Genomic DNA, 15,585 nt, shown 5'->3' with positions numbered 1-15,585 from the left:
CGCTCGGGTCGGGCGGGCTCTGGTGCGCGGCGTCTCCGCTGGGCCGCGGAGGCCGACCGACCCGCCCTCTCTTCCAGGCCTGCGGGGCGCGGACGCCCGCCTGGCCGCGGGGGTCGTCGCGCTGCGCGCGCTCAACTGCGCCCTGGTGCGCACGAGCTTCGTGCCGGACGAGCACTGGCAGAGCCTGGAGGTCGCACACCGCCTGGTCTTCGGATATCCTTTCCGCCGAGCGCCGGACGCGGGCCCGCCTAAGTGCCGGCGCTGGCGCCGCGGGAAGCCTGTGCCGTTTGCGCCTTAACGCCCCTAATTATGGCTACTTGACGTGGGAGTGGACGGAAGGACTGAGGGGTTACACCTACCCCTTGCTCTTTGCGAGCATCTACAAGATCCTGCACCTGCTGGGGAAGGACAGTGCTCGGCTGCTGGTGAGTTGTTGGAGGAGTACCCGGAGTAAGGCTGCGGGCTCCTTCGCAAGGGCGAGGCAGCCAGCGGGCGGAAGGTGCGTGTTGCTGCGGCTTCCTGGGCTTTTGCAGAGAGACAGAGAGAGAGAGACACCGAGCCACGCAGGATTTAGCGTTGAAATTAAGCCTCAGAAAAAGTTAACTTGACAAGAACGGAACTCTGGAAGGACCCGTGCCATGTAGCAGCAGGACCGAGTCGTCAGTAGGCTAGTATCAAAAGAGTAAGGTGCTTCTATTTCTAAATCCATTCAGATGTTGAGATATTTATGCCAGGTACACAGTATTAAGTCACACAAGGTCAGTTTTAACTTTTCGTTTGGCTGTTCTGAAATTTTTAAAACAACCCGTGGCTGGTGTCAGAGCTGTCAGGTGAGTGAGGTGGTCCAGGGACCCGATGGCACCCCCTGTGCTCAGGTCGTCAGGCCCAGCGTGTGAGCCAGAAGCTGTGTGCCAGGTTTACCTCACTCCCATTTCCTGTTCCTGTCCTGAAGCTTTGTGCAGTTTTTATTTAATTTTGGTCAGGTCCTTCTTGCAGCCTAAAAAACCACGCTGCCTTAAATCCCTCAGATTGTTCATGACTGAGAGTTCAACGTGTCACTGATTTTTCTGTCCGGTTAAAAATCTTTTCATAGCCTGGGGAGATAGCTCAGTGACATACGCACCTGCCTGACAAGCGCAAGGTCCTGAGTTTGATCCCCAGTACTAAAAAAAAAAAAAAATTCCTTTTCAAGATCTGTGCATGACAGCTACTGGCTGGCTTTCCCTTGCAGTAAAGGAGCAAAAAGGAGGGCCGGGCAGTCAGTCCTGGAGTTTTGGGCCAGCCAAGGCAGACACTGGCCCAGGGAGCTGCCCTCACTGCATTAGGGATGTGGCCAGAATGGACCAGGGCCCCACAGCTCCTAACCTGCACCCCAGGACCTAAGTCCCCCCCCCCCCACAGCTCAGGCCTCTAGCAGGGTCCTGGGAACAGCAAGGACCTTATTCCAGGCTTCCCTGTCCAGCTGACCCCTCTGTTGGTCAGCTCAGTCACAGACAAGTCCTCTAGACACAGTTGGGAAACTGAGCCCACAGGATGCTCACTAGCAACAGAGGGGCCCGCCCAGGAGCTGGGGATATAAGGTTGGCCACAGAGTGGGGAGAGGCCACTGGGGCCGAGAGAGGCCCTGCCGGGTGAGGAGATGGGCCTAGAGAGCCCAGTGTCAGGAGCCGCCCACAGCAGGATGTGCAGCAGCATTTATATAATCAAGTCCATTAAGCCAAAAGGACAAATTCACTGGATGATTTTAGACACACCTTTTGAAGAAGCCAGATTTCCTTGTGCTGCAAGCTCTCAAGGACACTGATGTGAGTTGGTTGTCTGGCCTTCATTCTTCAGTTCAGGGGTTTTGCTGTTGCCGTCTGGGCTGTGGATGGAATGCAGAGCAAGGCAGTGCTCCACGAGCTGCTCTCCACGTTTCCTGCCCAAGGTCGCCTGTACCAGGCCTGCAGGGCAGCTGCGGGTAGATCTTCAGGCAGCGAGCCCTCCATGCGCCTGGTGGTTGCACAGGCTGCTGCCATCTGCAAGGCCTCCCGCTGTGGTGAGCTCCAAGCTCAGCAGCCCTGCAGTCTTGGAGAAGTGATTTCCGTTCTCTGTGTGCTGCATCCTGTCCACACAACTGGATAAAATAGTCCGCTCAGTCCCCCTCAGCAGGACCATGCTCAGCATGGAACTGGCCTGGACTGAAAGCGTTTGGTTCCAGGGGTCTGTGGCGCATGCCGATGAAGCAGGTGTATGTTTCATTGGTACCCGTGAAGCCAGGGGCTTTGTGGCTGCCGGGCAGGTGTTCCACCACTGAGCCAGAGCACCAGCACTGCTTGTTTCCTTCAGTGGCGGAGACTTGCTGTGTTGCCTAAGATGGACGGGCCTTTGCCACCTTCCTGCCTGAGTCCCCTGAGTAGATGAGGTGGCAGGTATGTGCTACTATTCAACAGTAAATATAAATGAGTCAACTCAATAAAGTGGTTTGCTGGATATTTAAATTAAAGTATAGACTTACAGGCATGGTGGCAAATACCTGTAATGTTGTACTGTGGGAAGCAGGCAGGAAGAACCCGATCTCAAGCCACACCTGGGCAGTTTAGTGACTTTGTGAGAGCTGGTCTCAAAAAAAAAGAATTGCTGGAGTTGGAGCTCAGTGCAGGGACCTTGAATTCAGTCCACAGTATTGCAAAAAAAAAAAAAAAAAAAAGTTTTAAGTAGTCTTTATTTATTTATTTATTTATTTGGTATAGGGTTTCGCTACAGAGCTCAGATTCATAGTGATTCTCCTGTCTCAGCCTCCCCAGCACTGGGATTACATGCATGCACCACCACGCCCAGCTTTGTTGGCCCCCACGCCCACGCTGTGTGATACTAGGAATCAAACCCAGGTCCTTGTCCTTGCCAGGCAGGCGCTTAGACCGCCGAGCTACCTCCCTAGTCCCAAAGACTTGATGAACATGCATTAGGGTAGATGTGTGCGTGTATATGTGTGTATGTGAAAACAACGAGAACAGAAAACTGCCGTCATTGCGTCCCCGGGAAATGAGTGTAACTTCACAGAGCAGCGTTGGCTTTTGCAGAGCACGCTGTACCTCTTACTGTGTGAGGCTCTCCGTAGGGGGTCAGGTCGCTGGCTGATGTGGGCGTCTCCGCCTAGATCCTGATCAGTTCCTCTCTTCCTCTCCCTGTACCTGGTGCAGATCTGGACGCCCCGACTTGCCCAAGCCTTGCTTTCGGCAGTGGCCGATCTGAAGCTCTACTCGCTGGCACAGGGACTGGAAACCCAGAAGGAGGCCAGATGGGTGGTGAGTCCCAGCCCTAGGCAGCTCTTGTGGGCTGGACAGGATGGGACTTAGCGTGGGTGAGTGGTGTAGACAGCCATGCATGTGTGCGGTCGTGGGTGGGTGGCCGCAGGGTGCTGTCCCGTGGCTGCCCTTGCTCCACACTGGAGACCTGCAGCTGTGGCCACAGGGCGGGAAGGGCACAGGTAAGGAGTGGGGTAAGGAGCAGGCACCAGCGTGTTGCTGACCTAGTTCCAGGTCTGAACATAGGACTGCTGCTATGCTTCACAGGGCTCCTTCCCAACTAGCAATCCTACCGCATGTTAGTATTGTTTCTAATGGAACATACACCCAAATCCCAAGAAACGCAGTCACCTACACACTTCTGCAATAAGGCCATACCTCTACAAGCAGTGTATTCTTTCACATTTAAAAAGGACAGGCTAGATAGTTCAGCGGACTAAAGCGCCTGCTTAGGCAGATGCAGGGACCAGGGTTCATCCCTGGTGTGTGTGCCAGCACCAACCGGGGCACACAGAGATGGACATTGAGACTGGGCGTGGTGGTGCGCACCTGTAATCTCAGTGGTTGGGAGGCTGCAAACGGGAGGATCACTGCGAGTCCGATCTGTGTAGTGAGACCCTGTAGACTCTGTACTAAATACGTAAAAACAAACAGCCAACCAAGACAGGCTGGTTTGTGGCTTTATCACCAGCTCCAGGTACAGCCCAACCCCTGTTTTGTACTTATGTTTGCGTGCCTAACAGAATGACAGAGGTCTGGCCGCCTTTGAAATCCTTTCTCCCAGTGGCAGCGTGAGGTTTTTCCACTTTAGGAAGTGCTTTCCTTTTTGAAAATTGGAGTGTTTTTAAAGCATGTTTGAAGAGGCAGCAAGCTAGTCTCAGGTGTTTAACACACTGCCTCAACTGCCGAGTTATGTTTAAAGCTTTTGCTTTGTATGCTTCTATTTGTGTTTGATTGCCTGTTCTTCTGCAATCTAGTTTATTAATTTAAATATTAAATTAAAATTTAATAATGCCATCTCAAAATTTCTGTTCTGTTTGTCTTAATTTTCATTTAGGAAGTAGGCTGGGCATGGTGCACATGCCTGTAATCACCACACTCGGGAGGCTGAGGCAGGAGAATTGGGGGAGGGTGAGTTCAAGGCCAGCCTGGGCTACAAAGTGAGCTCCACGCTAGCCTGAGCTATGTAGTGAGACCCTGCCTTTAAAACAAACAAGGAGTCAGGGAGATGGTTCAGTAGAATAAGTGCTTCCCTGGCAAGCACGAGGGCCCGAGTTCAATCCCCTGTTCCACCAAAAAATAAATAAACAAGCAAAAGAGCAGCAGTCCAAATCAGGCTCAGTAAAAAAAAGTCAAAATAGTTGTCTGTGAGGCACCTTGAGGAATGTTGGCTGGAGAATCTGGTAGTGAACTCCAGGCCTCTAGGAAGACCACCAGCAAAAACTTGTCTTTCATGAATGGGCAGTGGGATTTAAGTCAAATGCAGGAGCCTGAAAATACAGCAGAATGTGTCACTCCCGGTCATGAACAGATGTAACCCGCAGTTACCATAGGCTGCTGGGCCTCGGCTCTTAAGGCAGTGTCGCTGCGCCACGCAGGTCCTTGCCTTTCCCATGGCTTTGGCAGTGTTTCACTGGCTGGCTTTTCCGGCAGAAGGCAGCAAAGCTTTCCCGTGCTCATGTTTCTTCTCAGTTTTTCTGCCAGCTGTGCTCTTGGTTTACGTGGTACTGCTGCACCCGGACCCTCACGAACACCACAGAGACTGCTCTTACTACAATTGCCCTTTCCTACTATCCTTTGGAAGGTGCCAAGTCTGTGCACAGGTGAGCTGTAGAGCTGTTAACAGCTGTGCATGCAAGATGCACCCACCATCACACTGGCCTCCAGGAAGCCACCTGTCACCTGCTCAGGGGTTTTCATTCCAGCAGAAGCAGAGAACACTGAGCTCGCGGTGAAGAGAGCCTCAGAGTGGGAATTTGTCCAGAGCTGCAGGCACTAACAGAGGATCATAGTCAGGGGAGGGTGCAGCTGCCCGTGCCCTGGGGATCTGTAGTGAAATAGGGGGCTGGGGGGGGGGGTGGGAGGACAGGCCCAGCCCTAGCAAGCGCCCCAACGTGCTCTCCCAGCTCTGGCAGCCAGATTGCAGGGCAGGCCAAGCATGGAGGGAAGGGTAAGTGAAGACACCTTCTGTGACCTGGCAGAAGCCCTGGGAGGGGCTGGAGCCCTGTCCAGAGCAGCAGAGTTAGGCATGGAGGCAGCTGGAGGGGCATCTGCACGGTTAAGCCCAGTCCAAGGGAGCACAGGGTGCTGGCTGGGGTAGTGCACTCCAGGAGATGTTCAGGGCTGGAATGTAGCTCAGGGAAAGTGCCTGTCCAGCACGTGCAAAGCTGGGCTCAAACCCAGCACCACCAAAGAGAAGGGTGCTCTGCTGGGAGGCACAGCAAGGAAAGAAGCCAGACCTCTGCCTCGCTCAGGCATGCTCTCCCAGTTTCTCAGGAGGCACCTAAATTCAAGGCCAGCCTGGGCAGCTTAGCAAGACCTTGACTGAGAGGAGCGAGGCTGGGCTGTGGCTGCAGCCCCTCCTCCACACAGCGAGCTCATCCCAGGCGGGCAGCCAGGGCAGCACTGCAGAGGCCCCAGGAATGAGGTCCTCGGGGGTCAGGTGGATAGACGAAGGATGCGCCTGTAGAACCTGGCCGTAACAGCAGCAGCGGCGGGGTGGGGGAGAGGGCCAAGCTTGGTGGAGCTCAGGCAGGCAGAGGCGAGGGCTCATCCAGGTCAGGATCTCACCCTGCGCCCCAGGGGCTCCGCCGCATCTGCGTGAGACAGTAAGCTCCTGCCTGGGCAGCTTCTAAAACTCTGAAATCTGTAAAAGCCCTGTTCCTGGGGGTGGCTCAATGGGGAAGGCCTGGCCGGCCGGTCACCACACAGCATTCCAACCTCAGCAGCCACAGAGACAGCTCGGTTTTGTGTCTGGGCTCCTCAGCCTGGCCAGTACCACAGGGCCGACCCATAATGCGGCTGCCTCCACAGTAGGGTGCACCTCACCCTTCTAAGGGATGGCTTCTTAGGGTGGTGTGGGGCTTTGGTTTTGTTTTGTTCTGAGACAGGATCATGCCTCATACATGCTGTGCGAGTCAGGCTGGCCTAAAACTTGTGACCCTCCTGCCTCAGCCTCCCAGATAACTGGAACACAAGCATGTGCCAGCATACTCAGCAAAAAAAACTTACCTAGGGCCAGGGAGATAGCTCAGTAGATTAAGCACCTGCCTAGCATGCGCAGGGTCCTGCAAGAAAAAAAAGAAAACTTACCTGGATTGAGCAACCTCATGTGACCACCCCATTTCTCCCTTTGTGCAGTGTGAAGTACACCTCCCTGGTGGCCCTGGCGTGCCTCATCCGCCCCACGGCCCTCATCCCCTGGGTCCCGCTGCTCCTCAGGCACGTGTGGCGGGAGCAAGCCAGGCGCCGTCTCATTCTGCACAGCTTTTTACCCATCGGGTAAGCCTGGCTGCGTGGTTTACTGTAGACAGTAGGTGGTAAAAAAGGCTGGGTTTTCGGCATGCGGAGTCCTGCTTTGTTTTTCAGTGGCGCTAGGAACTCAGGGCCTTTGCTGTATTTGAGCTGTATTTCCATTCTTAATTTTTTATTTTGAGACAGGGTCTCCAGGTTGTTAAGTTTCTTGGTTGGGCTTGAGCTCACAATTTTCCTGCCTCAGCCTCCCAAAGTGCTGGGATGACAGGCGTGTGCCCCAGGCCCAGCCTTCAGTTAGTAATTGTGTCTTCTGACGCTGTGAGCACTCTCATGCCGAGGAAATAGAGCATCTCTAGATGTATTTTACATCTGTAATGCTGATTATACTTTAATTTGTTTACTTGAGTCTTCACAGTTCTGGCTTGGAATTGCCCCCTGCTTTGTTTCCAAAGTATCTCTCAGTTGTGTCGTAGAGATGCTTGCTTTTGTGTCCGCGTGCAGACTCTTAACAGGCCTTCCCACAGGACCTTGGGAACCTGGTTCTGGGATGTCGCCTGTCCATAGCAGAGGAGACAAGAAGCATAGAGCTGCTGCTGGGAGGGACTGGGCTGGTCTGGCGGCTGCAAGTGAGGGCGGGTGTGAGTCTGGTGGCAGCGTGCGATGCCTCTGCCCTCAGAGCTCCTGCCCAGCCTGGGGGTGCGCACTGCAGTCCCAGCACTGACTTAGCGGCCCAGGCCCCAAGCAGGCAGAGCGGGCTGGGTGTGGGTGTAGATGTGGTGGGGACTCAGAGGCTCTAGGAAGTGGATGCTTGTGGGCTGGGTGTGAGCTGTGCTCTCGTGTCGGGTCAGCACCCTTGGGAAATGAATACCTGGCGGCCCTTGCGAATGGGAACGGAGCCTCCAACGGAAGAGCCAGGCGCAGAGTCTGGAGGTAGCCTGTAGTCTGCAGTGAGAGGTGCAAGGATAGCAAACCCTTCACAGAGGCTTCAGGAAACATCAGACACCCCGGAGTGTGCAGGGTCTCAACCCAGACGCTGCAAAGCATGGGAAGGCGAGGCCCCAGCAGGTGGCACATCAGGCCTATTTATTGTAGCAAGTCTGCTGAAATCCGTCTTCTCAAGGAGAGGTCTTTCAGCTGTGTGAGTCTGTTTGGGGAGGTTGTGGAGCCTCTTCAGGGCCTTCTTGCAGGACACCAAAGGCAGCACTAGACTTCAGCAGGACCAGACTGAATTGCCATTCTGTTTTGTTTTCCAGGTTTGTAACCCTGAGTCTGTCTCTGGTAATTGATCGTATTTTTTTTGGCCAAGTAAGTACAAATATATTAAGCTAGCAGCAGTTTTTATTCTAATCATTAATGGCACTGAGAGCTCACACTTAGTTTTTTAATCCCCCAGTATTTCAGAACAAACCTCTAAAAGGAATACAGGATCTAGTCACAAAGATGAGCTGTGTCCCAGGCCCAGCTCGATGTGCTTCTGCCACGTGCTGCTCCTGGGTTTCTGAAGAGCCCACTGAGGGCAGGGAGCAGACGTGCGCTTTTGTTGGGGGACAGTAGGCGAGATTAAATTTTTAATTTAATTTTACTTTTTTGTGGCAGAACGGGGATTGAGCTCAGGCCCTTGCGCTTGCCAGGGAAGTGCTTATTCTACTGAGCCATCTCCCCGGCCCAAGATTAAATTTCTTAAAGACTTCATTTGATCTCGTCGTCCACAAGTCGTATTAATCAAAATCTCCTATTTCTTAGTCCCTTAGATTGAGATTTTTTTGTCTCATAACCATAAGTAACAGCTCCCCACTTTCCTTCTTACAGTGCTAGGCCTCTACACTACAGCCTTGCCAGCCCCCAACACCTTTTAGTGAGATTAAGTCTGAGTCACTAAGTTGTCAGGCTGGGCTTGTGCTTTTGACCCTCCTGCCTCAGCCTCCCAGAATGCTGCGGTTATAGGCTTGCACCATGCCTTGCCTTCCCTCTGACTGCTCTGGGCTGTAGACCCACAGTTTGCAGCCCAGCTCTGCAGTAGTGGCTTTGAGACCTGGGATGAGCTCTGGACCTTGCCTCCCTGGTTCTTTGTTGGGAAGCGACTCCCAAGTCTCCATGCTAGCGTTTCACAAGTTGAGAATGCATCAGGAGTTATAAGGCAGACAAGGGTGATTCCACGTGTGTGCAGGCAGGCCTACGAGTAGACACCGCAGCCTGGTTTTTAGGCACCCCTGCTGTGCCTCCAGTCCCGGGCTGTCCCAGGTCATAGAGCAGTGCCCAGGGCTGACCGCCATCTCTCCTCGCACCACAGTGGACGCTGGTGCAGCTCAACTTCCTGAGGTTCAACGTGCTGCAGGGCGCAGGCAGCTTCTATGGCTCCCACCCGTGGCACTGGTACTTCAGCCAAGGGCTCCCGGCCGTCCTGGGCCCCCACCTGCCCTTCTTTCTCCACGGCTGCCTCTGTGCCCCGAAGCACACCATGCCGCTCCTGGTGACTGTCCTGTGGACACTGCTCGTGTACAGGTAAGACCCGCAGCCCAGCATTGGGGTTCAGGACACTGCCAGGAGGCGAGGCCGGGACGGGTGGGTGAGCTCAGCTTAGGGGCACTTGTCGGGCACGTCCAGGCCAGCTTAGGTCCTTGGCATCATTGAAGAAAGAGAAGAAAATCGACCTCTGACTCCTGTACCATGAGCAGAACAACCACAGGGGGCTCAGAGTGACGAGGCTCCCACATCATTCCTAAGGGGCGGAGCCAGGGCCGTTTGCGCCCGAGTAGCAGGGGGAGCCCATGGCAAGTGTGCCGCAGATAGCTGTTGACTGCGCCAGAGAAGTAGAAGGTACCAAAACTTCAGACCAGGGGCTAGAGAAGTACTGTTTTGAAATAAAAAGGTCTGCATCCTTACTCCAAATTTGAGTGGGTTTTTTTGTTTGTTTTTTAATTTTAGGGAAAGGTCTACAGGGTGTTCAGGGTCTCACTACTAGATCGGATTTGAGTGATCTGCCTGTTTACAGCCTCCCAAGAGCTGGGAGTACAGGCGCGCACCACCGTGCCCAGTCTCACTTGCTTCTCACTGTGCACACCACTGTGCCCAGTCTCACTTGCTTCTCACTGTGCCCCAGGGACAGGGTAGGCCCAGGGATCAGAACCCCACCCCCACCCTGGCCCACCCCACCCCACCCGTGCCTACCTGCAGCACTTGAATCTGCTGAGCTATTTGGCCGGCCCTTGAGTGCTTTTTAACAGGGCTGCTAATAGAATTCTTGAGAGCCTGATCATATTTAGTACATCAGACCTTTGGGACGTGGCCACATCAGGTTTGATGTCCAAAGCATTGCTGCCCCTGCCTCACTGCTCTGAAAAGTCAGAACCTCTGCCTGGGCCAAGTTGCTGTCAGTCTGGGTCACCTCCTGGACCCCTGGGGCCTCAGGGTATCGTGTAGCTGTTAGCTGGGACGCACTGGAGTCCTTGTGTAACTAAGAGGAGGGATGACACCTAGATCAAGAAATCTAGTCATAGCGCTGGGGAGATAGCTCAGTAGAATAAGCGTCTGCCTGGCAAGCACAAGGTCCTGAGTTCAATCCCTGGTACCAAAAAAAAAAAAGAAAGAAAAAAGTTTACTCTTGCATAATCAGAAACAGATTGTTGGAATTTCATTTGAAATACATTGATTTAAACCTTGTGATATAAGATGTTTTCTCTTGTTTTTTTTTTTTTTTTATTATAGCATGTTGGGCCACAAAGAATTCAGATTTATTTATCCAGTCTTACCGTTCTGTATGGTGTTGTGTGGTAAGTGGTTTTGTTTAATGTAAAAAACAGTTATATAGAACCAGCTTGAAAAGGATGAATGTTTTTTCCTACATTTTTGAAGAGCCAGTGTCAACCACTATTTGGTAGTGTTCTTAGGAATCTCACTAAAAAAGTAAAAAGACTGTTTTAGAATAGGCATTTCAAGTTTATGGCTGAACTACAAGGGCCCTCATTGTCACAAAGAAAAAATATGTTTATAGCTGTCAAAAATAGTTTTTAGTGCTTTTATCCGCAGAATGTTTACCCAGTTAAGACTAGTGCAATGTAGTAGGGGCTACTGCGATCAAACTCAGGACCTTACACTTGCCAGGTCGGCACTGTTACCACTGAGCCAAATCCCGAGCCAAATCCCTAGCCCAGTGCAGGATGATGATGATGATGATGATGATGATGATGATGATGATGATGATGATGATGATGATGATTATTGAGAAAAAAAAGTATGTATTTATAATTAGCCAGCCGGACTCAGTTTAGATGATCCCAGTTTTGTTGGCAACATCCAATGCATCATAATAGGAAGCCAGTCGAACAGATGCCTTCTGCTCTCCATCAGGCCTGATTAGGGTGCTGACCTTGGCAACAGGGATGTCATAGAGCTTCTTCACAGCTTGTTTGATTTGGTGCTTATTGGCTGTGACATCCACAGTGAACACGAATGTGTTGTTGTCCTTGATCTTCTTCATGGCCGACTCTGGTCGGGGAACTTGATGGCGGCAGAGTGGTCAAGCTTGTGTCTCCTGGGGGCTCTCTTCTGAGGGTATGTGGGCTGCCTCCAGAGCTGCAGTGTCTTGGGACAGCGAAGGGTGGGCGACGTTCGTATCTTCTTTTTGTGACTGCGGATGCCTTTCAGCACAGCCTTCTTGGCCTTCAGAGCTTTTGCTTTGGCTTCAGCTTTGGGAGGGAGGGGCGGGGCTTCATTCTTCATCTTTGGTGCCGTCATGGTAAAGAGGTTCCCAGTGCAGTTTTTAAAATAATTCACTCCCATGACTGTGTTTTTGGCTCTTTCTCCATTTTTCCATGAGTTCCTTGCTGGTTTTTTTGTGACTTTTATTTATTTATTTATTTTTTGGTGGAACCGGGGATTGAACTCAGGCCCTGTGCTTACCGGGGAAGCGCTTATTCCACTGAGCCATCTCCCCGGCCCCTTATTTGTGACTTTAAAAAAAAAATTAACTCATATCAGGAAAATCTGAAATTTTACATTAGTTTGGGAAAACTATGATTTAAACTTTCTTCAAGGTTAATTCAGAATAAATGATTCTTGGCTTCCTTAAAATACTATGACCTTTAAAAAGTTGCATTGGGAGAGAAGGAAAGGAGGAACCAGCAGGGACTGGTGGAAGGGGACAGGGAGAGCTGGGTCTCTAACTGCTCTCTCCCAGCCCATCGCCGGGGTGGCCTCTGCGGCGTGCGTGCATTTGTCTGCGCAGGCAGCCTCTGCAGAGCCAGACCGGAGCCTGCGTCTCCTTGTCTTACGCCACACCAACTACACATACACCGAGCAGCCACGTGGCGAATCTTAGGGGTCGTGGGCCCATTTACCAAGCATTCCACATTTGTTGTAACAGGGTCTCGCTATGCAGTTCAGGATGGTCTTGAATGCACCTTGTAGCCCAGGCTGGTCTCAGGTTTGAAGAAATCCTCCTGCCTCAGCCTGCTGAGTGTTGAGATAACAGGTGTGTGCCACCATGCCCAGCTCACTTCAGATTATTTATTTATTCAGGTGCTGGGGACAGAACCTTGGCCTTGTGCCCATTATGCGCTCTACCACTGAACCTCATCCACAGCCCCTTGCTTCGGATTTTAAAAAGTTTTTACAAGCACTTAAAGTTACCCTTATATCCACTGTGGTGCAGGAGTAGCAGATAGACGTGTAGGGTTAACCTAGGAGCTCTGTCTGCTTTCTGCTTCAGTCCGTTTCCTCAGTTCTCTGGGAACTCTTTCTTTACAAGATGCATGGTGGCCAGGCTGTCAGAAGAGGCACACAACTGACCTGGTGGCCTGGGCCTGGCCTCAGGGTGGAGACCCGGCCCTCAGGGGTCACCCAGCTCCCCTGGTGGCTGCTCAGGCCTGCAGACGGTGGTTCTGAGTAGACAAAAGCCTGCTGCATGCGGGCGCCAACCCCAGCCAGAGCAGCTCAGGGTGGACAGCCTGGCTCTTCCCGCCACCTGCCTGGCACTGGAAGACAGCTGCACCTTGGATCATGGCCTTTTGCTCTTCTGACCTTCGTGACCTGGTCAGGTAACCATGACAACTCTCAGCCACTCTCACAGCCACATCAAAACATAGCCTAGTCTGCATGGTGGTACACACCAGTTATCTTATACCCAGAAGGCTGAGGCAGCCTGCATTTAGCAACTTAGCAAGGTCCTGTTCCAGAACAGAAACAACCATGATCCCCGAGGGTGGCCTTTGAGCAGGGTCTTCCTGCACTCACACTTGCCTTGCTGGGCTCTGCAGCGTTAGGCTTAGACAGCACTTTTTCTGTCAGGTGAACTTGAAGCCCCACTTTGCCCATGAACTCTCTCTTCTGCCCTGTGTTTCAGTTGGCACGCATCAGGACCAGGCCAGGTTAGGAACGGGGGGAACCCAGCACAGCAGATCTTGGCCCAGCAACCAGGCTCTGCTCCAGGGAGGCCTGCCAGCCGGGGTTCAGCCCACTGTCTACACCGCCGTGGAGCCAGGGTTCTCTGAGGGCACAGCTTCTCGGATTTAGCTACCATTTTCCTAAATACTGAGCTTGGTGGTCATCCTACTAAGCATTTGTTCCTCTGAGTCCCTCCTGCCTCTGCTTCAGGGGCCACTGCCTGGAGATCTTTCAGCTCCTGTCTGAGTTGCTGGGGACCCCCAGGGATGCCTGCCGTGGCCCGGCCCTCGGCTTCTCAGGAGGCAAACAGCTGTTCCCTCTGGGGACAGCAGCCGGACTCCTGCAGTTCCTGCCTAGACTGCTGCTGTCAGTCTGGGTCAAGCTGAGCCCTACCTCTCCTCCCATTAGTACTGATGCCAAGTGGACCCACCGGCTGCCCCAATGGAGGAAGGGCCTGCACTCAGGAGGCAGAGGGCAGGGTGGCAAATTTGAGCTTTGAAAATGATGAAACTTCTGGAGATAGAGCTTGCTACCAAGTGGAGTTCATTCCCAGTACCACAGGAAAGGGGAGAGGTAGTCAAGGCTGGCAGTACTTGCCCATAATCACAGCACTGGGGAGACTAAGACAGGAGAATCACGAGTCCGAGGCCTACCTAAGGCACTGACCTAGGCTCAGAAACCAACGTCATGGGGTAGAAGGGTTCACCAGGGTACTGTGGAGTAAAGAACAGAACTTCTCTAGAGGGCAGCTCAGTATTCAGGAAAATTTAGGTTTTCTATAGTCCCTGCAAATGCAGGCTGCACGTGGACCACGCAGTGTTGCCTACAGCACCGAGCACAGATCAGACTGCCCGCCTGCTCACCTGCCTGCCTGCCCACCTGCCTGCTTGCTCACAGCTACAAGTCATCCCTCGTCCAGCAGGGAACCTCACGTGTGCCCTTGCCAGGTCTGGGACTGTGTGCTCAGGCCAAGTGATGCACAGCTCAGGAGCTGGCCAGCCGCACCACACACCGTGGATTTAGCACCCGAGAGACCAGAAGTAGCGCACGTGGCATGCAAAGTCACAGGCATATCTTCCTGTGCTGGGCTTGAGCACTAGGTGACAAGGCGTAAGGACTGGCTTCGAGGGGTAGCTGTTCTCAAGCCTGCCGGTTTTAGCAGACCAGTCAGCTGGATAGGATGGGTTTAGTGCAGCGTGAGTATAAAGGCCATGTTGTAGTATGTGGTCCTCTGATCATCCAGCCCACACCCTGGTGTAACTGTGTTTTCTTCTGCAGTCCTTCAGACACTATATAGGCTAGGTATCATGAAGCCAAGCATGGGGAGCACACCCGTAGTCCCAGGACTCTACAGGGCTGGTGCAGGAGGCTCACACAGGTTGGCGTCCTGCCTGGGCACTTCGGTAGACCTCAGAAGGCTGCCAGAACTCCCAGCTCTGCCCCCCTCCAAAACCCAGAAGATAACTTGTAGGTCCAGATAACAAGCAGTTTGAGTGTTTGGGGTGCCTTCAGGGTTGTTAGTGGTGCCATCCTGGTGCTCCCGGGTTCAGGACCCCAGCCGTGCATCCCTGTGGCGATGCCAGCTGCTGCTGGAGCACACCGTCTAAGCCTGATCTCACCCCGGTGTTAGTGGCTGTGCAGTCAAGTATCCTAGGAGGGCAGACTCTAGCCAGAATCGTCTAAGCATGTACTGAGCCCCCTTCCCTGGGAAAACACCGTGTCAGGCTTCTCTCACAGCCCCTCCAGCATCAGCCTTGTGTTTCCAACTCCCCTCTGCTCTGGAAGTCCCCTTGGTTAACTCCACCTCAGACTTCGGCGTGCAGTGCTCTACTCCACAGTCCAAAGCTCAGGACCTGGTGAGAGTAGATGCATGGCATGGCCTGTGACCACGGCAGGGTGTGCACTGTTTGGGGCAGCTGGCCACAGCTGCACATCTTGCCCATGCAGGACACTCACTTGCCCGCCTGCGCGCCAGGAGGAAGACCGCGCTTGGCTTCCTGCTTCTGTCCAATGCACTTCTTGCCCTCTACACGGGCCTGGTCCACCAGCGGGGCACCCTGGACGTTGTGGGCCACCTCCGGGAAGTCGGCTGTGGGAGTGCCAACCTGTCCGCTGCCTCCGTGTTCATGCTGATGCCGTGCCACTCGACACCCTACTACAGGTACTGAGACTGCTTTGGGTGCTGTAATTCCTGGGTTTGCATTAACCAATTGTTGACCAAAGGACGAGAAACTTTGAACACCTGATCATATTTATTTAGTCATGGCCTGCGTGGCAAGCACAAGGTCCCAAGTCTGATCTCCAGAACTGGAAAAAAAAAAAAAGGATAAAACCTCTATGAACTGTGTTGATGAAAATCATATAACACTTTTTTTTTTTTTTTTTTTTTGTGGCGGAACCAGGGATTGAACTCAGGCCCTTGTACTTGCCAGGCAAGCACTTA

General features: G+C 52.9%; 1 protein-coding gene across 1 annotated transcript in view; it reads left to right on the top strand.

Annotated features, from left to right (window-relative positions):
• Positions 1-15,585, top strand: part of Pigb (phosphatidylinositol glycan anchor biosynthesis class B) — an 18,430-nt gene that overhangs the window by 271 nt on the left and 2,574 nt on the right. The window contains exons 2-10 of the mRNA XM_023724056.1: positions 19-213; positions 308-425; positions 3,183-3,287; positions 4,980-5,110; positions 6,648-6,788; positions 8,015-8,066; positions 9,052-9,263; positions 10,467-10,531; positions 15,090-15,303. Of these exons, the coding sequence (XP_023579824.1) occupies positions 19-213; positions 308-425; positions 3,183-3,287; positions 4,980-5,110; positions 6,648-6,788; positions 8,015-8,066; positions 9,052-9,263; positions 10,467-10,531; positions 15,090-15,303 (1,233 nt within the window). The remainder of the gene's footprint in view (positions 1-18; positions 214-307; positions 426-3,182; positions 3,288-4,979; positions 5,111-6,647; positions 6,789-8,014; positions 8,067-9,051; positions 9,264-10,466; positions 10,532-15,089; positions 15,304-15,585) is intronic.

This window comes from Octodon degus, unplaced genomic scaffold, assembly GCF_000260255.1.
Source record: "Octodon degus isolate 3935 unplaced genomic scaffold, OctDeg1.0 scaffold00105, whole genome shotgun sequence".
Classification (NCBI taxonomy): Eukaryota; Metazoa; Chordata; class Mammalia; order Rodentia; family Octodontidae; genus Octodon; species Octodon degus.
The sequence above is the reverse complement of the archived record's forward strand: the minus strand, read 5'-3'. Positions and strand labels throughout refer to the sequence as shown.